At 28.9% G+C, this 26,553-nt stretch overlaps 1 protein-coding gene across 4 annotated transcripts in view; it reads left to right on the top strand.

The window, feature by feature from the left end:
- Positions 1–22,981, top strand: part of LOC129960051 (protein kinase C-binding protein NELL1-like) — a 122,807-nt gene extending 99,826 nt beyond the window's left edge. For 2 of the 4 annotated variants that reach the window (XM_056073096.1, XM_056073094.1), the window contains exons 12-19: positions 4–141; positions 516–638; positions 4,263–4,358; positions 6,805–6,942; positions 7,048–7,158; positions 7,305–7,552; positions 15,110–15,334; positions 20,121–22,981. In XM_056073096.1, coding sequence (XP_055929071.1) covers positions 4–141; positions 516–638; positions 4,263–4,358; positions 6,805–6,942; positions 7,048–7,158; positions 7,305–7,552; positions 15,110–15,334; positions 20,121–20,468 — 1,427 coding nt within the window. In that variant the 3' untranslated portion in view covers positions 20,469–22,981. Of the gene's footprint in view, positions 1–3; positions 142–515; positions 639–4,262; positions 4,359–6,804; positions 6,943–7,047; positions 7,159–7,304; positions 7,553–12,519; positions 12,605–15,109; positions 15,335–19,534; positions 19,585–20,120 lie in introns of those variants that run through there. The other 2 variants (XM_056073095.1, XM_056073098.1) reach the window with 2 other exon arrangements.
- Positions 22,982–26,553: the final 3,572 nt, after the last annotated feature.

Here is a 26,553-nt window from a genome sequence, read left to right as displayed (position 1 = left end):
CAGACATTAATGAGTGTGAAAGAGAAGGTGGACATGATGGACATCATTGTCGTGATAATACTAAATGTGTAAACCTTCCTGGAGATTATGTGTGTGAATGCCTTTCTGGATATGAAAGAGCTGATAAGTACAATTGTATTGGTAAGAACCTGGTTTTGTTATTTTGTCAAAGTTGAATCGTTATTCACATTGTTGTATATTTCCTCTTTATTACATGCTTTTATATTTAAATTTTTGCATAAACCGAAAAATCGCTTTCTTATGAATGAGAGAAATTAAATTTATTGTTGAAAATTCATTAATTGCAAAATGATATGTATTTCAAATATATGTGGAAGGAAAGTGTTTTCTTTGATTGTCTTCCTTGTTGAGACAAAAATTCTTTAAAATATATGAAGCTGTCATGCAAATTTTCTCTAGTAATTTTTATTGAAACTTAATTTGTTTTAAAACATTTTTGACATATTTTTAAAAAAATCGTCTAGTTTTTACTCTTATGATCCATTTTCCTTTAGAGATTGATGAATGCAGAACAGGAGACCATGATTGCCATGAAAATGCACTTTGTATAAATACTCTTGGTAGCTTCACGTGCAAGTGTCCTGATGGATATGATGGTGATGGCAAGAATTGTCAACGTAAGCACTCATTAATAGTAAAAATGTTGTAAATTATGATACTTCTGATATTCTTTTCACATTTTAATCTTGGCATGATTCATCTGTAGTCCTTTCAAAATAAATCGCTGTATAAATACAATGAAGGAAATAGTTGCTGAGAAGAAAAATTGGAAATAATTGCATTAATATTTTATATAAGGACAGTTAATTTAATTCCGCATTTGTATGTTAACTAATTCCAATATTGACATTTTCTAAAATTTATAATCTTTGAATGCTCCATTATAAAAAGAATTTTAAATGCTTTTGTTGTTGTTGTTCATTTGTATGAATGTGTAAGTACTTTTTCTGGAAAGAATGGCTGCAGGTAAATAATATACTCTGAAAGTAAGTGAAATGCCACACTATGTACTATATCATTTTTAATGATACTCAGTAAATCGCAAATTGGAAAGACAATTTTATTTTCTACAAAGTGTTTTTCTAGAAAGAAATTATTTCCTTCAAATTGTTTTTCTAGAAAGAAATTTTTATTTTCTTCAAACTCTTTTTCTAGAAAGAAATTTTTTATCTGGAATGGTCTAAATCACTTAAACATTTTCGAAATAACTAAGAAGGGAATTGCAAAAACTGCGTAATATTTAGCTTCTTAGATATGAGAACTTCTTTCAGCTTTACAACTCATTTTTCCCTCCTCCTTATATCCCGAAAGTAGTTTTAAGCTCTTTGCAGAAAGCAACCTGCCATTTAAATAGTGAATGAAATGCATCTCTGAAAATGAAAACATTTCTGTTGAAATGAAATGTTATATAGATCCAAGGATAAATATTTTATCATTCAATTTGTTAAGTATCCATTGAATTTGAAATTATTGGATTTCAATCAAATTAAATGTATGATAGATTCGATATATAAATAGATATAAATATATAATATTAAACATAAAGGAGGAGGTTTTCCTATTGAATCGCATCCTTTCTTATTATTTTTAAGTTTGACAAAAAATTTCAGCGACGATTTTGAAGTTAAGTTATTGAAACACAATCGGAAATTGTTTTTCGTGAAGCGGACGAAAACAAAGATAGTGAAGAGCCAGATGCAGATTTCTTTGATAAAAGTTCAAATTATAAAGAGGCAGTTGGCACGGTGCTCAAAACTCGTATCAACTGTCAAAGAGGGAATTTGTGCTGGAGAAGATTGTATTAAAGTTGGACCTCTTGATAACAAGTTAATTTTATTTTTCCGCTAAAGAGGAGTAAGGGATCGCACTTCGATTCTTTTTATTTCTGTTTGAAACTGACAATTTCTTGCTATTCTCCTCTTGAGGGTGCTAAGGAAGTAGAAGAGATAGTGCAGTAGTAGAGATATATGTTGACATTACACTCTTCGATTGAAAAGTGAAATTAAAAAGTTGCTAGCTTAACAGTTTATGATAAAGTTACAAATTGACAAGGAACTCATTAGATTTTAGGTCAACAAAAGACCTGCACAGCTAAAAAATTAACGACGTTTTTATGCTTTATTTTCAAAAGCGATTAAAAGAATTTTAAAAATGCAAAAAAATGCAATTGCCACTTATATCCATACATGTAGTGTGTCATCTCTTATCATGGCTGATTTCTAAGTCATTAAAAGTTATAGTTCCAATTTTGAAAAATGCTTTAAAAAAAAAGGAGAACTATATTTTATGTAGTTAGAATGAAATTTATCATGTATAGTCCTCTGGTACTACCAATCACATTTAATAAAATATTATTGACACTATAATATTTTAAACAAAAAATGTCATTTTGCAACTAAAATTCATTGAGTTACGAAATTCTGAAAATCACTATATTAGACAAATTTTACCACTAAATAGGCGCTGTATAGAGAGATCTTAAGGATCGTTTATAAATTAATATTATGCATTGTTATTAAGCTTAGAATTTTTCTACTGCATTACTGAGGAAATAATATTGCTGTTTTGAAAATATTTTAATATATAATTATTTTTTAATCAATATTTTCCCTTTTTTTTTTAAATCTTATAGTCCTATTTTTAGTCGTTTTATTTTAAAAATAGCTTCTAATTTACAGTAGTTGCATTTCATAGGGCTTTGAATCTTTTTGCTGTAAATATAGCAAAATATTTACTCTTTCTATTTGAGGTTGTAAAACATTTGTTATCAGCAAGGAAATTAGGGAATCTCAACTATTCATGTGGGGAAAGAAAAAATATTTGTTTCTAAATGTGAATGTGTTAGTTTATAAACCCGTTGCTTATAGGCAAACAAAAATTTAAATCATTTTTCTATTATACAAAATTTCAGCTGCTTGTAGCAATATATTATTCCTAATTTTTTTTTTTTAATATTTTCATTTATATAGAAAACTTAACTTAAACAAAAAAAGTTTTTGAGTTAAAAAGGCATCTGTGTTAACACTTTTGTTAATGTTACTTATTTTATTTGTATGGCTGTAAACTTAACAAGAATTAATAACAGAACTTAAATCGTCTTGAATGTAAGTAACTTTTAAATGTTAACAATAAAGTGACTTATATTTCAAGTCCTTAAAATTAATTTAAGCATAATCTCTTACTAAATATTACTTTATTTTGTAATAAATGTTATTTTTTGCATGATGTATTTTTTTATCAAAAAGTTGTATTATATTTCTATTATTTACATACAAGCTAAATATTTGCTTTGTACTTTTCTACTGAATGTATGAACAAATAAAAAAAATTACAATGGCATTTTTAATTTCATCCAAACATTTTGTCACAAATCGTTCCTTAAAATAAATTTGCATTGTCTCCAATTTAGTTATCAGTTTAAACAGGGGTTTCCTTGTAATAAGTTTTAGGGTGTCTATAATTTTTATTAAATATGACTCATAGGACCGGAGAACCATAATAAGTTAGAATTCCTAATTTTTTCAGAAATCTGTTTGACTCATAATACATAAAATATAATTTTTCCTGTTGAAGCATTTTTCCACCTGGAATTATATGTTCATCTCTAACGATTTAGAAATTAGCTATCGGGCCCATAATAAGACCAGACACCCTGTACTGGGCCTGACTAAGGCAGGGGCATACGGGGCAGTTGCTCTGGGTTCCCACATTTTAGAGGCCCCCAAATCGAATAAAAAGTTTATTTTACGTTTCCTTCTTTAATGAACGTTCTTCACTATTGAAGTAGTGAAGCAGAGTGGGGCCTGCAAAGAAGTTTTTGCCCCAGACCCTTACCCTGTTATAAAAAAACTACTATCTGTTGTGTTTTAATGATATACACAAATGTATTGATATAAAAGACTGCAAATTTTGTTAGTAACATGAAGAGTCGAATATAAACTAAAAAATATTAACATTTTGTGAATGATTCTTTTTATAACTTATAACATTATGTAAATTGTTATTAGCATTAGACAATTGAATAAGATTTTATAATGTTGTTCTAAATAAATTGTTAAGATGAATATAAAGACAAAACTAGACAAGTGTTTTTGCTAGACATTGTTGCTGACTTGCGAGATGGATATGAAATGACATGTATTTTGTGTTGCTTGTTAAGAAGAAAGCATTTTTAAAAAATGCCAATTTTTATTTCTGTAGTATCATTGACCGTTTAAAAATCGACTTTTTTCCCTTCATAGCCGTATGTTCCATTCCTTGTCTCAATGGCGGTCAGTGTGTTGCGCCCAATACGTGTTCTTGCTTGCATGGTTATACTGGTATGAATTGTGAAACAGGTAATAAAAATACTATAAACTCTGTTAAATTAAGTGATATATACAAATAACTTACACATGATAAACAAGATTAGTCAAAATTAATGTCTTGATTTCAAAACTTTTATTCTGATATAGATCGTGGTAACCATATATAAAAATATTTTAAGTCATAATGTATTTATATTAAAAGGACAAGCATCATGCATGCTCAATATGTGCTCCTTTTATTAAATGACATGCATTTGTAAAAGACTGCTACAGGATTTGGCTTTGTGCTCCAATTAATTATTATGACATGGCTACAAAATGAACTTCCTGCTGGTAAAAGCTCCACACTTTTAACCAAAAAAAGTGAGCCTACTTCTCCATTATTGCTCAGAAATTCTTGCAATCTAGTCTTAAGTATCAGATTGTAAGAAAAATTGCTTTCATCTTCACTTCCAATTAATAACAAGCTTTTTCTTGTAAAGTAAACAAAATACCCAGCAAGATTCCTCTTTTTAACCATTTTATTTTGTTCAAGAAACAAGACGACGACGGAAACGGGTGGATCATTGCACAAATTCTTAACTCTGAAGTGTTTAGTCTTGTAAAAAGGAATATATATTACTTTATCGGTATATTTGTATGTTGAAAAATATCTTCAAATAGCGGCACCCATTTTGAGATATTCCCTCACCCTTTTCCAAAGAAAGAGCGACTAAGTGGTACGTGGAGCATTCGAAGGCTTTAGATACTGGATGTCCCAAAAATGAGCAAGGATCTTTTTAAACGATTTTAACTTATCATAATCATATATTTGTCTTCATTTTTCAGTCGACAATATTTTACTTCTGAAGTAATTGTAGCTTAATGAATAAGATCGCGAAAGCAGAAATTGCAATTGCGTGAATCTTATTTCCATTTGCATATTTTACTTACGCCGATTTTTCGTTTAGTTCATATCATTTGGTCAGCACAAAGCAACGTTTTTAGAAAATCAATGTTGCGAAAGAGTAGCAACAACATCTGCCAATGTTTTTAGTAAATTGATTTTAACATTAATCAGTTTAGGAATTATTATAAAACAACTACAAAAAAAATGAAAGTCTTGAAAACTTAGTGCAGCAAAAAAAAGAAATTAAATAAAATGTGGATTCTTTTCTTAAATAGTAAAATTTAAATCGAGTAAAACAAGTTGAAAGTCGCTTTGGCGTTCGCTGTATTCTCCTAATGCCCCATTCTTAAATATTACTGATGCTCCAATTTTCTCCGTTAGGTGGTCAAGTTAATTGATGAAAATAACAATCTATACAAATTTTCATCCATAATGTTAATATCTTATTAGACCGACTAAAAGTAGTCTGCAAAATGCGACATCAAATTACTTGCCGTTATGTTGGTTATTCTGACAAATATAATGCATAGACTGAATGGATGACATCTGAATCAGCATTAATTTAAAACTCTGGTAACTAAATAGTCTAACAATCTGCTGATTAACTGTTGTCGCCACATTTGGACAAAATTTGGTTTATTTCAACTGCTTAATATATAAAACTTTAAGATGGAATTCAAATTATCTGATCCTTTGGTGCTCATCTTTCTGCACTCCGATTCTAAAAAGGTGAGAATCTTTACAAAACATTAAATTTCTCACCAGTTGAGGGGAGCGGGATTGCCTCCTCATTGTTCTTCCCCTGAAAGAGTCATAAATTTGGTTACATTTTTCTGTTAAAAATTATCTTTTAATTAATCATTATTTCTTTGATTTGTTTTTGATTTGTTAAATTTGATACTAAAATTTACTGCCATGTCTGAAATATTTATATTTTTTTTTATATATAAGATGAACTATTTCATGGAGTGCCATCAAGTTATTTAAGTGCGAACTATAAATGTGGGTGAAATCAATTTAATAATGTGGCAGAAACACAATATATAATAAATTTAAAAGGCCAATTAGGAAAAATTTTTAAATGTTTCATTTATCTATTACCATTCCAACATTTATTAAGTGTTATTTGGTTGATATTTGAGGTTTAGAATATTCCATCAGTAGTATGTTTCGTACATTAGATGATTTTACAATGTCCATATTTTCGAAATTTGTTTCTAGCCGGGAATCTCATCACAAACAGTTTTTTTGAAATGGTTTTTAAATAATTAACAAATTGAAAATTTTCAGTATTTCATAATCTTAAGTTTCTGTCCTTGGTATGTGTAAATCCTTAAGATCTACACTTCATTTAGTACTTTTACGATTTTGAATTTATTCAAGCACAATTTCAATTTAAAAATTTGTTAGTTACAGCTGTTGCTACTTTTAAAAGTGATGAATACCAAAAGAAAGAAATTTATTAGGAAAATAATTCTAAGAAATTTTTCGACATATGTGTTTTTTTATCGAATAGTTTATTTATTTATTTATTTTTTACTTGTAACAATCTAAAAATTTCACACTTATATAGTTTACTTTCTGTAGATGTGGATGAATGTTCCCTTGGTCTTCATATGTGTCATCCAAACTCGCTATGTGTAAATATGCCTGGTTGGTATTATTGCCAATGTAGGCCAGGCTATGAAAGTCATCCAGAAGACAAATTCCGAGCTTTCTGTCAAGGTAAGACCACTTATTTTTTTTTTCTAATATATAATTAAGATTTGAAATCATATTGCATAAAGTGCGAAATTAATTGAAACATTGGTAAATTTTGAATATTTTTAGACATAGATGAATGTCTGATTGGCAGCCATACATGTGATTTATCTGCATTATGTGTTAATGATGAAGGTAGCTATCACTGTGAATGCTTAGAAAATAGTTCCTGTTCTTTAAGTAAGTTGAATTAATTGAAAATTTCATCTAAAAATGTTTTTTAAAGTTATTCATTATATACTTGCTAATTTTTCATTGCATTTAAAATGCATAGTTTTGTTTAAAGTATTAATATACTATTGATAACAAACATCAACTCCTTATAGATTGCCTATATTTTGGTGAAGAACGTTTGAGTGGAGAAATTTGGTCTAGTGAATCTTGCACTAAATGTCGTTGCACGAACGGTGTTGTATCTTGTCAACCTGTCGAGTGTGACTGTACAAAGCGAAATGTTAATTTTGAATGTTGTCCTCATTGTGATCATTCATCAGTATGTCAACATCAAGATGCCTCAAAATCATTTCACAATGGTGATCAGTGGATTTACCAGTGCCAAACTTGTGAATGTTTGGTAAGAATGCATATTTTATTGATTAACATGAAAGCTAAATGAATTTTCAGTTTTGCGGCATAGATTTTAAATAGTTTTAGTTAAGTTCTGTTTATCATATTTTTATTATTCTATATATCCCTTCATTTATTTTCAATTTTTAGAGCATTCCTGAGTAAATGCTCGTCTGTCTGTCGAACTGTCAGTTCAAATTGTTTTTCTTACTCAGTTACAGTTAAGACAGATTACCTGTTGGATTATAACTGCAATGCTCTGTTAGGTAAGTTTGAGCTTTGACACCAGAGGGTTCCTGATTGAAATTCCGATTTCTTCCGAAGATCCGTTGTGTACGTTGTATGGTACATGTTAAAGCTGTCAAGTATCAAAATTTTACAAACTGGCGCGATGGCTGGAGTTGTGGGAGGTGGGGGGGGGTCATGTATAATCCTTGTCATGATTTAAAATTACGAATTTTTCCCCAACATAATCCTTGTGTTGCTTCTGGATTTAAGAACACACCCTACATTATTTATTAAGTTACTTTATTTTTACTTATCACATTGCCTTTGCTGTCTTAACTGTTTTATGTCAGTATATCTTTTTATGCTTCAATGTGTTTTAAGGCAATTGCAATAAATGTCTTTTATAGAAATAAATGAGATAAAAATTGTCGTTACTCATCTTTACATTATTTAGCATAATATTTGTTTTACTCTCCTAAACCTACTGCAGCAAAACTCGTTAACTATTCCAAAGTCTTAAAGATTACAGATAAATGTTAGACATCCGAATTGTCTTCACATTTCATTTATTTTAAGCAAGATATTCTCCAATATGTCATATGCTGATAATATATCGACAATTTCAGATTGCTTAAACTTTGAAACAGTGATTAATTATCTTAAAACTTCACATTGATTAAATGTTTCCAATTTTTTTTAGTTGAATACCAGCACTCTTAGTAGGGTTTAAAGCTTTTAGTGCTTTTTTCGTGTTACATGATCCACTTCGGTGCATTGTTTTTAATTTCCTCCTGTAAACAATATATGACCAAAGTAACAATATAGATTGTGAACTTTTCCAACAGCCTAGCAGATTCCGATGTTTCTTTCGATATAATCGTTTAAAATTAAATTAAGATTATAGGCTGTACAATTTGCGCAGCTTTTTAAATTAAACGTTGTTGCACTACATTATATGCTTCATTCATTATTGCTGCATTATCATATTCTTGCACGTAACATTTTATTGAATTCAAATCATTTTTTGCAGTGATTTCATGATTTCTTTTTCACGCTGTTTGATCCTTTCTTCTAAGAAGAGGTGGCGGCAGAGAGACTGGGGGGGGGGACTCACAGTTTCTTTAATTTGGCCTGTTTAACCATACGTTTATATTTAGCCAATTATCTTTTCATCAATATTTGTCTTTTAAAACGATTTGCTGGGTCCTTATTACTTTGAAATCGCCTACTGAAAGCTTTATCTTTACTATGCATTAATTTCAATTTTAGATTCTACCATGGAGTCTGTATTCTTCATATCCAATTTCCATCTTGAATGTGCTTTAATGAAAAAAGACTCCACAGTGCAGAACACAAGATATTAGCTTCCGATCACTTTGCGTCTCATTTTAATGCACCCTCCATTCCTGTTATAGAAGCTGAAGTTTTTACAGCTAACATAAGTTGGAGCAGAATTTGAATTATATATAATTTCCGAATCGTGTCTATATACCATTTCAAGTAAAACTTCACCATACCGATCAGAGTCTTTAGAGGACACCATGCTTGGATTCTTACCATTAAAATCGCCATGTATTAAAACTTTAAAATTGTTACATTTATTTATAAGTCCTTCAATAATATTTAAGATAGTTTACATATCTCCCATGAAGACTAATAAACAGATATAATTATCTTTCTTCTTTGTATTAATTGTAATCGCTGCTACACTCTTTCCTGCAAAATAGGAATATAAATAATGGATTACTTCATTACAATAGATTCCTTGTTCGAAAACATATACCTTTATATGTCGAAGGTTTACCAATCAAATTTTTCTGATATATAAAATTCAGAAATTGCGAATAATATGGGAAAATAATATCAATATCGCGCTTGAGCAAATCTTACTCAAGGAGTGTTGAGGTTGCGAAGGTATAGTTAAAATTTAAAGGAATACAATGCAAATTAACCTATAGTGTAATTTGACCCTCAAAGTTTCTATAATTAACCCACTTTTTCAAAAAATTATTTCACGAATATAAACTTCGCATTCATGAATCTTGATATTATGTTTAATATTAAAATTTCCTTTTAAATCTTTCATTGGTGTTCTTACAGTTTTGGCAACATGTATCTTGTATATAACTCTCGCCCTTACGGCTCTCATCATCATAGTTAAATAAAAATGAAACAAATCGTTTTAATTTTATTTATGCAATAGTATAGCCATATTTGAAACATGGATAGTATTGCCATGGTCTTAAAAATTATCTAATGTGATAACTTCTTCAAGATGCATGTTTTATATCTCCATTATCCAATTCAACATTTTGCACTTTCAGTTGTTTGACGGTTTGTTCGATATCTAAATTTCCCTCTGTTCTATAAATTTATAATTTTTGAATTAATTTTAACTGATCTTTTAATTTGTAAATCATCCTTCAATATATCATTATTTCAATTTCTTCTCTTAGCTTTTATATTTCCTTTTCCGTCCTGACTTCTATAAGTAGACCATCACTGCTAAAGTTTTTATATTTCTTATTCCATTTTTTTTAAATTTAGCCAGATAGGTAGCAGATTGTAACTTTAAAAAAAAATATTTTTATATATTAATGCCACCGGTTTTTCTTCTATCCTATGATCGAGATCGACTACTCCATGTTTTTTTTTCTTTGCTATATCAGCATAACTCCTCACCTGCGGTACATCTATTGATTTGTACAATTTACCTAATTTTATGTGATTAATTGAAGAAAATTTCTTTGTTTATGTAATTTAATTCTAAAATCATTGATAGCACAGTTTGTTGCCTTATTACACATTCCCTTATATATCCTTTTGCCATATATTCACTTAAAAAGCTCTTTTATTGTTTCTATGGATAAATTTTTACTTAAAAGTTTATCAATATATTTAAGACTTAGTTTTGTGTTTTCATTGCAAATTTTTTTATAATTTTCTCCTTCCTTATCAATCGATGACTTCACTATTTTCTTAACTGGAGATTTTATCCACCTGTAAATTTGTGACATCCTAATCAGGAACTTACATGGCTCTATCCTGTTGCCTCAGTTGGAGTTCTATAATTCCGGTCAAAGTATAGAACAGCAGACACGCAAAGGTTGCCGACGATGTTCTCACCGTTGTTGCCAATGTTACCAGCTTTTAAAATAGATGTGCGTTTTCCCCTAATTAGTTCAATTAAGTTATTGCCAATTAAATAATTAGCAGTTTAACTTGTTATTAATTCTAATATCATTTAAAAAGTACAAAATGTTGACTAATTAATCAATGAATTCTGTTGTCCAAATTTATCTTCAAATGTGGTGCTATATATGATTGTTAACAATTTCTTGAAATTTCAATCAAATGATCAACTTGATCATGAAATGAGACAATCAGAAAATCAATATTTTGCTTCCTTATCAAACATGAAAATAAAAGGGGAACCCAGTTCATATAAATTTGAATAAATCAGTCAAGCAAGATAAGGTATTTGCTATTCACAAACTAAAGGTTAGTCAGTTAAAATATATGCATTCCACGCAGAAATGCAGCATGGCAACTGCCAAGTGGGCGGAGCTCTCAAGTCCCAATTCCTCAAAAAGCAATAATTCATAAAATAAAGTATATTCTGAAATAATTCATTTACCTAGTTATAATGCCACACTTCCGACTGTGGAACAAAGCGAAATTTTTTGCTAAACACGTATCGAATTACAATAACAGAATAGATTATAAGCTACTAGTAAGTTATCGATATTGATCAGCAACGAAGCAACATTGATGTTAGCAAAACATTCTGCTAGCTATATGTCAAGATTTGGTCCTGTTCATGTTTATTTTTTTAATTAATAATTTCAAATTACCTATTTACAAGTGTTATAATTAAAATATTAAACATTCTTATCCATAAAATAATTTTTCATTCATATAAAAGAATTTTAGCTTATTTTTTGAATAATTATTAAAGCAACCTTAATAGTGATTAATAATGATTATAATTGTTATCATTTAAAAGCAATTAAAATTTTTAAGTTGTTGAATAGAAAAGTTGTAAAGTTTTGTTCTAAATAGCCAGGATTGATTGGAGCCACTAATGGAACAAAGAATAGCTATTAATCTATTGAAAACATAGTCAAGTGGCTCAAAATTCAGTATTTGTTTCCCAAGAAATCTCCTGAAGAAACATTGCTCTTGTGAATATACACAGGCGTCATTTATTAATTGTGCATGATGTCAATGTTTTTATGATGATTAAAAGCTAATAAGTGCTGAAGAAATTTGAAAATGAATTTTTTAAAAATCTATACAAATTTTTTCTTGATGAGAATAACTAAGTTTAATTTTTTTATTATTAGCTGTAATTTAAAATTGTGTTTAAAGTTATTATTTTCTTTAAAAAAATAAAATTGTAACTATGATTCTAATAGCATGTGAATAATCGGTTAATTTATAGCTGACATTTTAATATTTAAAAAATAATTATAATTGTTAATTGGAAAACTCTCATACGGAATCGAATAATACATTGTCTCATAGCGAAATGAATTTCGCAGCCCGTGCGCTCCCCTTTTCTGTGAAAAAGCGAACTGTCACAAACTAGTAAAACGATTGAAATACGAATAAGACCTTGATGAAAAGAGGATTGGTGTCAAGTGTTATTCTTCTGAAGATGATGCAGTGTCGACTAGCGAGGTGGATGAGTTACTTAATTCTTAGGGCAAAAACACGACCATTAAAATTTCTTGAAATTTTCAGGGATTACGCGCCCATATAGAAGACTTAAATATCATAAACAAATATCAGCTCGTCTATTTGGACTTGCAGCAAAGAAACCTCACTCGTGAGTATTCTACTAAAATTACATTTTATAACATACTGAGAAAAAATGTATTTAAACTTAAAGAGCATTTTTGGTTTCCCGGATTTTTTTCTTAGAGAAATACACTTTGTGATCAAAAGTCTCATGGCATTTTCTTATTTATGCTTTTTTGAAAATATCTCTACAAAGACTGGGTGAACCGTCTTCGAACTTCAGTTATGTAAAAATGGGAATTTTTAATCGCATTTTACCTTAAAGCTTCGGTCATGGGAGTATCGACTTAAAATTGAAAGAAAGAAGAAAAGAATTCTGTTGCACCCCTTTCACAGAACACAACTAATGTTTTGAAAAACTTTCAGCAATAGTTTTATTTGTAGTGGAGAATACTTCATGCATTTTTGTAAAAATAGCATGTATATTTGGAAAGATAAAGGTGTTTATTTTTTAATCCTAACTTTTACTGCTTGTGTTTTTACTCATAAAATGTGGAATTTTTTACCGAATTTTATAAACTTAAATAATACATAATAAAGATTATTAAAATATTATTTCAAAATCTGAAATGAATTATATACATATTCGAGGAAATACGAGTACTTTTAATTGATAAATATGAATCGCACGTACTCGAAATATAACGCAATTTTGGTTTCAGCATTCAAAACCAGCTATATAAAAGTTCCAGTTGAGTATAATTAAGATTCAGAAAGATATCGTAATAGCAACGAGCTGAAATTCAGGTGCTTTCTAAGGAAAGCCTAATGGCGAGGGGTTTTCGTAAATTGATACTTTTTAAACTTTATTCTTCGAATGGTAATACCTTATTGTATAAAAATGTTTCAAATTATGCTAAATGATCCTTCGTATTTATAAATTAAATACGTAACATTAATTGAAATAAATTAGACATCCTAAATAATAAAAATTATCTTATCCATTATTATTTGCACAAATGTTAGAATAACATTGTGTAACTTGATAAACAATATAAGTAAGGGCTTCCGCACGCCACTATGCTTAGTTTATCCTAAAGATGCGTCAGTTTCTAATATTGTCGCGTTACCGTTTGCTATAATGACGGCTGATACTATATGAGAAAGACTATCCACTGATTTTTGTAATGTTTTTGTATTACTTTATAATGTTATAAATCTCCTCTATGGTTCATTATTCTCATTAAGGTCACCGTTCACCCCCAGTGTTAGTTTCAGGACCGGGTAATTCTTTAAAGCCGAAATATTACCAATTTTCGTGTTTTTAATAAATTAAACGAACTGTCGCTGTGGAAAACTAACCTTTAGTGACACTTTCGATAAGTGGCTCAAATCGGCCTCACAAAATTTAGTGTAACGACGCATATTTTATGATCAAACTTTTAAGCTCTGATTATGAATCTGTTTTTACCGACAGATCCAAAAATGATTACCTTATGGGAGTCAGAGCACAAAATTTGTATGAATTCTGTTCCGCGTTCACATCAGAAATGCATGCAATGCACCGAGCTTGATTTTTTTAAAGAGGTATTGCAGCACTATGAAATATCTCTTCATTAAGCCTTATCCCCTTGTAAGAAATGTATTGACTTGTATTTAAGGACGGAGGGGGAAGCTTGCATATATTATTTGTTGTATTCCTGCACATACAAGAATTGAAGAGAATGGAATAATAAATTAAAGTTGCGACAAGCAATAACAGTTGGAAAATTTTGTTCTCTTAAGTGACTCAATGCGAGCTGTCAAAAATCGTTTGAGGGAAAATGAAAAAATGGCAGAATATTTGGAAGTAAATTATAGTAAAAATTGGGAGTAAGTTCGTAAATTCTAGAAATTAATCCTTTGATGATAACCTTTAAGTTGCTGTCATTTAATCTGAAAACAGGCAGATACTCTAAATCGCCTTAGAATCGGGTATGCTAGATTCATGCATGAACATTTACTCAATTCAGAGCCTTGTAATGCGCGCATTGTCATTTATCCATTTAACATATATTAATGCATTATTCATAGTTCAGTTTACATAGATGAAATCGTTTTAATAGTAACAAAAAAAATTAAAAATTTATTCAGAGATAACCCCTACTAAAACTTATTTCTGTTTCTATGCGATATAAAAATTGATGAGCTCACTTTTCACTCACCTTCACTTTTTTTTGTAATGTGCTTGATTCTTACCAACTGTTTGGATAAATTCTTTAGAATTGTATTTGGCGCAGCAGGGGTAAAAAGGGCTTTTATGCCATAAAAACAAGCCTATGTTTCATCTACGAGTCTTCGATGATATTAAGCTATACATTACACTCGATAACTTTCATCATATGTTCTGCGTCCTTATAGAGTGGTGCACTCTACAAATAGCGATTGAAATAATTATACAAATAATTTTTCGGCTTCAAAAGTGAAAATTTAAATATTATTAGCGTATTTTAATTTTTTAAAGATGTCCTTTAATTAGAAAATGAGACTCCCTAAATTTATTTAAAATTATCGTGGTTAACAGCCTTACTAATTTATATATATTGATTTGCAGCATGGGGAAATTGACTGCTGGGATCTGGAATGTCCACCAGCAAATTGCGAAAATCCTGTACAGAAGCCTAATGATTGTTGCCTTCGATGTGACAATGACCCTTGCTCTCTTCCATATAATACAACTCACAGTCAACATAAAGGATGTGCTTACAACGGTATTTTCTATAAACCTGGAGAAAAAGTTCCACTTGTTCAAGATCCATGTTCTTCATGTCATTGTCAAGTAAGTTATTTTTGTTGAAGCGAATTTTTAATTTTTTTATATTTGTTTGCTGATGCAATTGAAATAATATATGTATTCTATTCACCTTTATGCTCATTAACTTCATTTTATGAGATTTGCTTTGCGAATATATTAGCTATGTTTTACTCAATTTAATCTCTTGTTTTTAATTCCTTTAGATAAACAGTTTCTAAATAAAAGCATGCGTATTGCTAACTTGATTATGCATTAATGTCAGTTATCTGTCCATGTAACTTCTGAACTAACAAAGTAACAATTTTAAAAGCCAATTTTGTGTTTTTAATATTATAAATTCAAAGCATGTTTAAAATATTTTTTCTTTAATAATGTATTTGGTAAATTGCATTGTAATTTTTTTTTTTACATTGACTGATATTCTTTCAATAAAAAGGGAAATGTTATATGATGATCATAAAATGTTGTAATAGTCATATTCTTAAAAAATGCTGTTTTTCTTAATTGATCAGTTTTTCTGCTTTAAAATTCAATAAAATTGCATCTCTAAGCTAAAAAAAAAAAACTTATCTTTACAAATGTTAAATTTTAGGGGGAATTTAATATGGTAAAACTTGTTATTTGGCAATCTTATTAAAATATTGCATTGTAAACATACATTACTTTAAAAAAAAATCATCCACATAACTGATTCTACTGTGCGCCATACATGCGGCAAACATGCATCTTTAAACTTTTAATTACAAATTAAGTCATTCATAAATGTTATAATTCAGTAAAAAATGAAATGCAATTTATAAATATCTCAGAATTCTGTATTTATTTAGCAGAGATAAAACAACACATTCTGGAACGGGTGTCATCCAGTTAGATAGTAAAGACAATAAAACAACTAAATTGTTAATAAGTGATGTTATTTTGTTGTAATTTTACACATGATACTTTCATATGTTTGCTATTAAGTTCTTCTAAGTGTGTTCTCCCAAATTGGCTATATAACTTTGTGAGGGCTGCAGTAGAAAAAGAACAAGTTTTTTCATCTCAGTGTCCTCTCCCTTTTCTTTGCAGTTATTCATTTTTATTTTCATTGTATCATCTAGAAAATATTTTCAATGAATTCGAATCTCGTAAGTGAATCAATGTTCAAGAATTTGGTTCTAGACTTCTATTTTAACCTAATCGCGTATTTTCAAACAACAATGTAATTATACTGTGTTAAAATTTTTTCCCTACTCAAAACTGAAATGAAACTGGATACTTTATAGTCAAATATACATTAACGCTATATGAATTATTCAAATGAGTTATTTTAAATTCTCATTTAAACTCAATAAAAATATATTTAATATACGCAATTTTAATATTCAGTATTGAATCTGTTTTACGGAATTTATTTGTTAAACTTCTTATAGTGTAATGTATTTCGCGAGATTATTAAAAAACGAGAACTAAGCATTATATTAAAAAGTTAAACTGATTCAATGTGAAATTTTATTTCTAAATACTTTGAGCTTGCAGTGTATAAGTTAAATACTTTTCTTCTTTTTTTAAAAAAAATCATAAATCTTTGATGCCGTTTCAAAGCTATTCATAGTTTAAAAAAGGCCAACAAATCACTTTTTTCCTTCAAAAATAAAAATCTTATTTCTTTTGTAAATTTGATTCTTCTGACATACATTGACTAATTCTGCAGCTTTTTATAAAAATCGAAGTAATAAAATTAGTTGAGGGTTGGATCATTGTGTAATATAAAAAATGGCTACGTTTTCATTTTTATGACAATTTTTTCAAATATAATTGTCGATGTATAAAATTTGCGATTAAAACTAAAACTTTAATATTTCAAGCTTATAACTGCGTGTACATGAATTCCTGTGTACATGAATATGCGTGTACATGAATTCCTTTGTCCTTGGATGTTATCGAGCAAGTAAAATTTCGTGATATTTCAAGATAAATTGGTGTGTGTGTGTGTTAATAATTATTAATATCATTACATCGTAAAAAAATTTAAAGATTCAGTGTTTTCTTTCTGACACTACACATCTAAAAATCAACAGATGATGTAAAATATTCATTTTAAAATATTTGTTGTTCTCTGAAGTATATTTGCATGCACGATTTGTCTTAAGAATTATAAAATGCAGGAATATATTGTGCATTTTGGGAATAATGCTTGCTAAGTTAACTATTTATGAATGAGAAAAAGAATTGCTAAGTTGACTGAATTGTTTTTACTTGACAAATTTTCAGCTAGGTAAAAAAATTGTATTGCTTTGCTTCTAAAAAATAAAGCTTTCTGATACCCTCTTATTTTCTTTATTTATCTTACTATAATTTGCATGTTTAAAAAATCAACAAATTTGCACCAAATTTCTGATTGCTTGGAAATTTCCTTTTTTAAAAATTTTGTAAGCTTCAGCTCTTTTGTTGCAGATTACATTAGAAATATAATTTTCGCAAAAGCCTCGCAACCGATTTAAGTGCTTTTATTTAAAGCGTCGTGCAGCAATGCAGGAAACTAACGGTGTTTGGTGCAAGTTTGTCAATTCATGGTGTATCAATCTCCTCTTCAAGCAACATAGTGAAATGAAACGAAATTATGAATCAAAATTTATGATATGCAATAAAATCACACTTTTCGAATTTAGAAGATCTATAATTTGTGTATAATTATCATCATTTGTTTTGAAGGAATTTAATTGCATTTGAAAAGCAAGGCTGCAAGGTTATAATTTGTAAAACATCTTTTTTTAATTATTTGAAATTTCTCATCATCATTCCTTAAAACCGTGTAAATAACATATGGGACAAATTCAAATATTAAACAATTTTGAAAAGTTATGTTCTTTTTTAAAACTATATTCTCATAAAATATGGAATTTTTGAAGCAGTTACATTGTTACATAAAATAATCATCATATTCAATATCTAAAATTTGGAATTTAAAGATTAAAATAAGAATCTTGTTGCATTTTATCAGTATGTTAGATGTTCATCTGTTTGAACTATATTTATATATTTGTTTGTAAACAAATGAGGTAGGTCTATAAATAAATGTAGAAAATTTTATTTTGTGAAATCTTTTCCCCTTTTTTCTTTTAAAAAGTCACTTTTAAGAAACTTCATTCATACGAAATGTAGAAGATATGACCCTTTCCTTTTTTCTTTCTTTGTCTGTGTCTAAATATTAGAGGAATTATTAATAATCTTAATTATTTATGGCGTTGCGGTACTTAATAAAGGATATATAATAGAATTTTTTGCACCATAATCTATAACTTTTGTAGCCTGAATGGCTAATTTTTTGCTTCCACATTATTATCTATGTTGTCATATTTGTGCTAATCTTTTTGAGCAAACGATCGTCATATTTTTATTCGAACACGAGCGGAACTAATCAACGATATTTATTTATGATCTTTGTTCAGTGTAACTTCCTTTTATCAAAATCAACTCATGGAAACTTTATTTTAGATTAATGGAATTAGATTTTTTGAATTTTAAAAATAAAATTTTTGCAACATTTTCTAGATGTTGCATATTACTCCATGAAAAAGCTACGTTAAATGCAGGCGTGTCCTAAGATGCGTGTTTTTATTAATTTCGCGTTTATATGAATATTTTCATAAAGTTTTCCTCAATTCTAAACATTTTAGTATAACATTTCATTTCTGAGATGTTTGCATACATAATGATTTTTGTATGCAGAACTTTTATCGAGTTACTTTTATTTAAGTATTTTTGATGACTTTTTGACATGCAGTATTTCAGGAGGTTATATATTAAAGCTGTTAATATTTCAGCGAAATGCTGAATTATCTCATGCTTTAAAGTCGATCTAAAATTTAATATTGAAATTTGAAAAGATTATGTACTCTTAAAACAGAAGTAAAGCTTTATTTGTAAGCGAATATTTATAATTGTTTTGATGTTTATGTTTAAAAATCGCTATGAGGGTGTGTTTTCACCTGCATTTTAATATATGATCTACATTGTTCTTTATTTTAATTTTAAAAAGTTTCTAAAGCACTAATTTTAAATTAATTCATATTCAACCCAGTTTAATTAGTTTCAAATATTTGCCCATGAACTATACTGTCAATGTCAGTGTAACTTGTGTGTGAGGAGGAGATTGAATAATACTAACTCAGTTAACAGGTGTACTAACTATAAGCATGTTTTATCATACTGACACCTACAATGCTAACAATCCTGTTACAGGTACCTTTCTGCCAACATTCAGTGAGCAATATGGGTTATAGTTTCCACCGGTAAACATTTTCAATATTACTGTCTGCATAGCTGCACAAATTTTTCTTTCTTTATTTCTTTATCACATCATAGCAAACAAAGCTGAATTCAGCATGGTTTCCACTGTATTCAAAAGAATAAAATTAATAAATTTTCCTTCTGGTAGTATATATTATGTATTCAAAATTCAAATTACTCATTAAAATAAATTTATTCAGCTTAATTTGCTGTGTGCTCTGATTATATTGGGTTTATTCTGTTATTTTATTGAAAGCCTTTGTGAATAATATATTTATTTTGCATTTTCTACTGTAATTTTAAACCTTGTTGATATTATATAATGAAAAATATTTAAAAATATGCTTTTTATGAAATTCTTCCCCTTCAGTTTTTGCACTTATCATGCTTATTTTGTTTTTGCATGTAGAACTTAATTAGCAAAACTTTTTTCCCTTTTGCACTACGTCTCTTCTATGTTTTGCATGAGTTTTATTATTCTAAAATGTTAGCTGTGTAATGTCTTGAATTTCACATTAATACTTTTTTCTGTTATTAGGATGGATTTCTTTGCTGCAAATACAGCAGTAGTTGTAATGTCAGTGATAATATGCTTGATTCTGGACTGCTGCTACGAGATGAATCAACTGTTTATAATGATATTGTGTTTCCTGGTAACATCTCTGAGAACTATGAGGTTGATCAGAATACAACTTTTAATCATTCCAATCGCTTTATCGACATTTCTTCCAACTCGACTAAAATGGGCAAAGGATTGTTATCTACTCTTCTTAAGGACTTCAGACCTACAAGTAAAGAACAAAAAAGAATTAAAAGAAATGGACATTCTTTAAAAGAGAAAGTAACTCCTATATTTGGTAACATGAAGCTTATTGCGGCATTATAAACGGTGCTTTTACCAAAGGTGCTAGTGTTCTAAGCTCATCGTCGGATCGAAACAACATAACCGGTCTTTCACTTCACATTTTGAGCTGTGAATTGATGTTCCTTCTGCCTGATTAATATTGGCTGCAGTTCATGAAGTTCTTGGTTGCTGCAAATGGTTAGGCAGATGAGTTTCTGGTATAATCGCAATAATATAAAATATATATTGATTTGGATTGAAAAATCGTCTGCAGGGCAGATGATATGATTTTGACTGGATGAATTAATGCATAAAAATTGTCTTTTGGCAGTATCTAAAAGCCTACAACTTTTTAGATATTGTCAGATTACAATCATGCTTCAATTGGAGATACAATCAACATGTTTTTGATACTTCTACAGATGTACGTTTTCTTTCAGGGAGTTTTTACATGCTTACCGTCTGGCACATATGCAAAAGTTTTATTAAATGATCATTTGTACATAGAACGTTGATTGCTTGCTCCATGCAATTTGTTATGTCCTTAATTTATTTCCAATGTAAATTAAAATGTATTATAAAACGTGTTAAGTGATAAGACTCTGTAACATAGCTACAGGTTGTGCACATAGTATGTTATGTACAGGGACCTAGTCCATAAACAGGTGTGCCTCTTAGGCTATTGCGAATTTTTCCAGGAGTGGTCTTTGAGCCTCCACGCCCATTAAAGTCAGGAGCTGGACTCTTGAATATATTTTTCTTTGTTTATGTGTAAACATCCGACACAACCTAAACAGGGTTTGGGACTGTTATTTCTTTGTGTTGACATTAGGTTGACTAGTCATTTTGTGACCGAAATGTTGTTGCAACTCTTTGTATTCTACTAGTAACAATGTGGCAAACAAAAATAATAAAAACAGTTCAGAATGTAAGGCATGGTGAAAAATATTTAATAATGGTTCATGCAACAAATTTAGTCATCAATTGTTGATTTACATTCCACTACATTATATAAATGAGCTCCTATAAGTAATTGCATAAGTATTATATTTACTGGAGTTCATTGGTAGCTGCTGTTCCTAATACTTGATGTTTATGCGTTGACATTCCAAATATTTGCTCTCAACATAGAGTGAACTGAATGACAGTCCTGTATGCTTTTCTATAGATAATTGCAATATATAGTTGGTAATTAGATACAAAGTTCTATATCACTCAAAGTAGATGTTTTAAAGAATTAGATTAAAAATATAACTTTACTATTGCTTTTAACAAGATAAAGCCTTTGCATTAAGTCTTCCTTTTAAAAGGATGTTACACTTTCAAATATAGAATAGTTCAATTTGATGTCTTGAGTGTTTTATTAATAAAATGTTTATTTTACTTGTTTTATTCATAAAGTATAAATTTTTAGGCCCTCATTCTCTAATATGTGGCATATTTGCACTTGTATCTGCTATATGCATTTGCAATAGAGTTATTTCAGAGCTTTAGTCTGCTGAATAGTATTCTTAAAAATATTTTAGTAAAATAATGCTATTGTTAGTGTTAGCTAGCACTTGCAGAGCTACTTTTTAAGAGCTTCTACAATCAATTTAAACATTTCTTTGTGGTTTTGCATAACATATTTTCACTCTTTTTAAAGCATAGCTGATTTCTGGGAGGATCGGTTTATAAATATATAATTGTGGTTTTTTAAAATGCATGTGGCAATATGAGGGTTAAAGTCCGTCTTATTTGTGAAACTATACTTTATTAACCTTTTGAAATCCAAATTATTTTTTCAAAATGTATCGTTTCAGTAGGTTTCTGTAAAATAAATAGAGCTTCATATTTAACTTCTTTCTATTAGAATTAAAGGTGATTACAAGGTATTTGATACCTACTTATCATTTGAGTTTTCATTATACACTATCAACTTTAAAACTACTGTTTGTTCTGTTATTTGTGCATAACATCAGTTGAATAGTCTAGTTGTTTCTAGTGTATAGTTTTCATTCACTCAAATTATCTAAGAACTTTGAAGTCAGATTTATCAGTGCGCATATATTCGATAAATTGCTTTGAAACTAGAATATATACAATGGTGAATCTACACAGCAGTCATCTATGCAAATCTATTATGAAAATATACCTGCCTGTGAAATATTTTAGTTATACTATGAATTTTATATGAAAATAGTAACCATCTTTTTATTTACTTGATTAGATAAAAAAAAATTGTGTGAATTATTTTTATAACATTAGATATGTAAAGCTCTACTGTGTGTATGAAAAATCATGCAAGTATGAATTATATTTATGAAAGAGAATCAGTGACACTTCTCATTCTGATAGACTAGTCTATTTGTGAATAGTCAATATAATGTTGTACTTAATATATTTTACCGGAGATGAAAGCTTATTATTGCTATTTATATAGTCCATGTGTGCTTTTATCACATTGTTACAATCATTAATGGGTAACACATTTTTTCCTAAAAAAAATCAACTGCTAACTGTACTAATAATTTAAAATTGTTGCTTGGTGTAAATAAAAGTTGTTTCTTTTTACATTGCATATCTTTATTTGTTTCTTTGAAAAGAATGTTTCTTTGAGCGATTATTAATTTTCTTAAGATGTTTTTGATGGATATTATTAGAAGTTATAATATTCAGTTAAATATTTATTTTTATGTACTATTTTCACATCAGAAATTTACTCGATATACTCGCTAAATGACTAAATGTTAAAGTTAGCATTAGATTTTTTTGAATAGAAAATATTACTTTTTTGTGTGTTTCTAAAATTTTGTAGAGTTGCTGTTCCAGCTATAGAATTTAGTTTTAAGAGTTTATAATTCAACTGAATAAATTTTTTATACTAGGAGTTTTCAACAACATATTGTAATCCTGTTGGCAATTACAAAAAAAATGAAATAAATTGATTTAGAAAAGAATTTCAAATCTTAAAATTGAATCGTTAAAAAACATTTTTGTGAATAGCATAGTGATGGAAGCAACAACTCTGCACGGAGAATGCTGTGGAAGAGAAAAAAAGTCTTATCGCATCAAAAAAGTAAAATAATAATAATAATAATAATAAATGGGAATCGTTTTTTAACGTTTATTCAGAGTCTTATTTTATAGAGGTGTACAAAAAGTTGTTAGGTGAAATGTCGAGTAAGTTCATGGAACAGGCCAATTGATTAATTCAGTGGCTAACGAAGGTTGATGGCGTCTGGATCATCTATATTCCCTTTGCTTTTCCTCATCCCAATCTGTAAGCCACTGTAGACAAGTCTTTGTCAGTCTCACCCATGGAGTTCGAAAATTTTTATCTTTCAAATTTGGATATTTTGAAGAATGTAATCCATGTGAAATTGCAGATAAATATCTTGTCAACTGCCCTCATGATGTTTAATTGGTGTTTTATAATCTATAAGAAAGTCTTGGAAAGATTCTCAGGTTCAAATATTTGATAGACAAGTATTTGTTTCTTTAATTCAGCCTACAACATTTTAACATACATCGAGCGGTCTTCACTACGTTTCTGAAGAGCACTGTGAAATTCATCTCTTAGAAGAAAAATTTAATTTTCTGTCATTCTTCGAACAAAAATGAATATGTCAATAGGCTTAATACTAAGCAAATAAATATTTCCCTTAATGCCGCATATGAGATTTTGACTTTCCTTTTCAGGAAACTATTTAAAGAAAGCGAGAAGATTCGGATAGGAAATCGCCAAAATGTTTTGGGAATGGCTATCCCCCCCTTTTTCTTAATATTGATTATGGTGTTTCTACAATCCTTAGATGGAATGTCTCCAAGCATAAAGTATTTCAAAGATGTAAACCACTAACAGTGCTTAAAAATAAAAGGTAGATTTTTTAAAATTATTATATACACTATATTTAACCCCCCTCCCCCCGGCTCTAAAGTGATTATACTTAACATTTTGTGTAGCATATGACTTTTATTTAAAGCTATTTTCAACATTAAAGATTAAAATCGAAGCACATTGCTTTTTATCGCGGCATTTAACGATGAATAAATTTAAACATTTATCAATGCAGAAATATATCTCACATCTGAAAATTATCCCATAAAAACGCAAAAAAATACAGGTTTAAAAATACAGGTTTATTAGCCTTGAAGTTCATTTATAAATATAGCTCCATGATACTCATGTTAATGACATTTACTAACTGATGAGAAGGCTGGTCTGTTAAAGGGATGCTTTAGTGAGATGATACAAACAGGCAATAATTCAACAACACTAAAAATTTTCAACAATTATGAAAGTGATTCCAGTTGAATTATTCAATAATATTTACAAATTAGTCAATGTAACGAAGATGGCAAGTTTATTAAGGATAGCCGGACATAAGTTCATTTACTATCACATCCAACACTCAAACTAATTGTCTAAAAACCTGAAAAAGAAATTACATAATTTGGGGATTTTTCATTTCATATAGAAAATTTGTAAGTAAAATTTACTTTAATTACATTTGAATAATCGAGATACTCAGTAATTTGACTTTTAAATAATATTTTTCTATTTATTCTTTCTTATTTTGAATTTTAAGTTTTAAAGAAAACGGATTGAAAAATTATTTTGGAAACGTAATTTTAAGATTTTGCTTACAAAAAATTCCTTGAAAAATGCAAGTTACTCCATTTGGAAAGCAATTCAGTGTTCTTCAAAAGTTTCAGTTAAAATACTTTACAGGAGCGGTTATAAAAATTTTTACAGATGAAATAAATTTTTGTGCCAACAGCTATATATATATATATATATATATATATATATATATATATATATATATATATATATATATATATATATATATATATATATATATATATAATATAATATAAGCATTATTTTATGAGAAGCAGAATGCAGTTTCGAAGACAGGGAAGAGACTCTCGATTTCTTGACGTCGTTTTATTTCATCGTGGAGGCGCAATCATTATGTACAAGCGACGAGCACACACACAACACAGAAAGAAATAAGGGAAAAGCTCTTCAACATTTTATCCCTAGTCTTATATAACCTGAGATATTGAAAAGGAAAATATTTCTCCATAGTGCTTATATACAATAAGATTTCGGTAGGAATTTTCGCGTTACGCACCGACGAGGCAAGGGAAACTCAGGAATCTTTATAAAAAAAGAATTTTCACGTCAGCGGTATTTTGTTCCTTCACTCGGAGTGTGGGAAAGTTAGGCTTTTAGCCGATTCAGCAATTTTACAAAGCTTCTCATGAATTAAGTACAGATAGTGGAATTAGATCAGGAAATAAGAGAATATTTTAGAATGAAGTTACTATGGGCTAAATTAAAATAAAACCGGGGAAATTTATTAAATTGAGATTAGAGTTTAAAATACCATTACAATTTTCAAACTCTGTTATACAATAATTTTTTTTTAGTAAGAACGTAAAGTTCTTGAATGATAAGATACAGGATGTAATTTACCAGAACAGTCGGGCTGTTTTAGAACAGCTCCAACGGCTACCTGAGATGCATCACAAAAAACATGAAGAGGTAAATTAAGGTTATATAGTTGTAACACTGGTTTAGTTATCAATTTATTTTTTAATAATTCAAAAGCTTTTCGACAGTCTTTTGTCCATTGCCATGGTGTATCTTTTTTAAGAAGATTAGTTAAGGGTTTAGAATCAATAAACTTATTATAAACATTTACAGAACCAAGAAAACCTTGAAGTTGTTTAACATTTTTTGGAGGTTGTAATTTTTTAATACTTTCAATATTATGATTATCAGGAGAAATGCATCCTTCTTTGACTTCATACCCAAAGAAATTAATTTTATCTTGAGCAAGTACACATTAAGAAAATTTTAATTTGTTTTCTTTTTCACACATTTGAAAAATCTGTTTTAAATAATCATAGTTTTCATCTAATGAATTAGAGAAAACTACTATGTCATCAAAATAGTGACATGCAAAATTTGAAAATGTATGTTTATTTAAAATGTTACGAATAGTTCTATTAAATATTGCAGGTTCATTTTTAAAGGAGGACTTGAAATTCATATAAACCTTCAGTAGTTACAAATGCCAATTTATGTTTATCTTGTTCATGCAAGGGTATGCCAATATCCATATGCAAGAAC

Source organism: Argiope bruennichi, chromosome X2, assembly GCF_947563725.1.
Source record: "Argiope bruennichi chromosome X2, qqArgBrue1.1, whole genome shotgun sequence".
Lineage (NCBI taxonomy): Eukaryota > Metazoa > Arthropoda > Arachnida > Araneae > Araneidae > Argiope > Argiope bruennichi.
The sequence above is the reverse complement of the archived record's forward strand: the minus strand, read 5'-3'. Positions and strand labels throughout refer to the sequence as shown.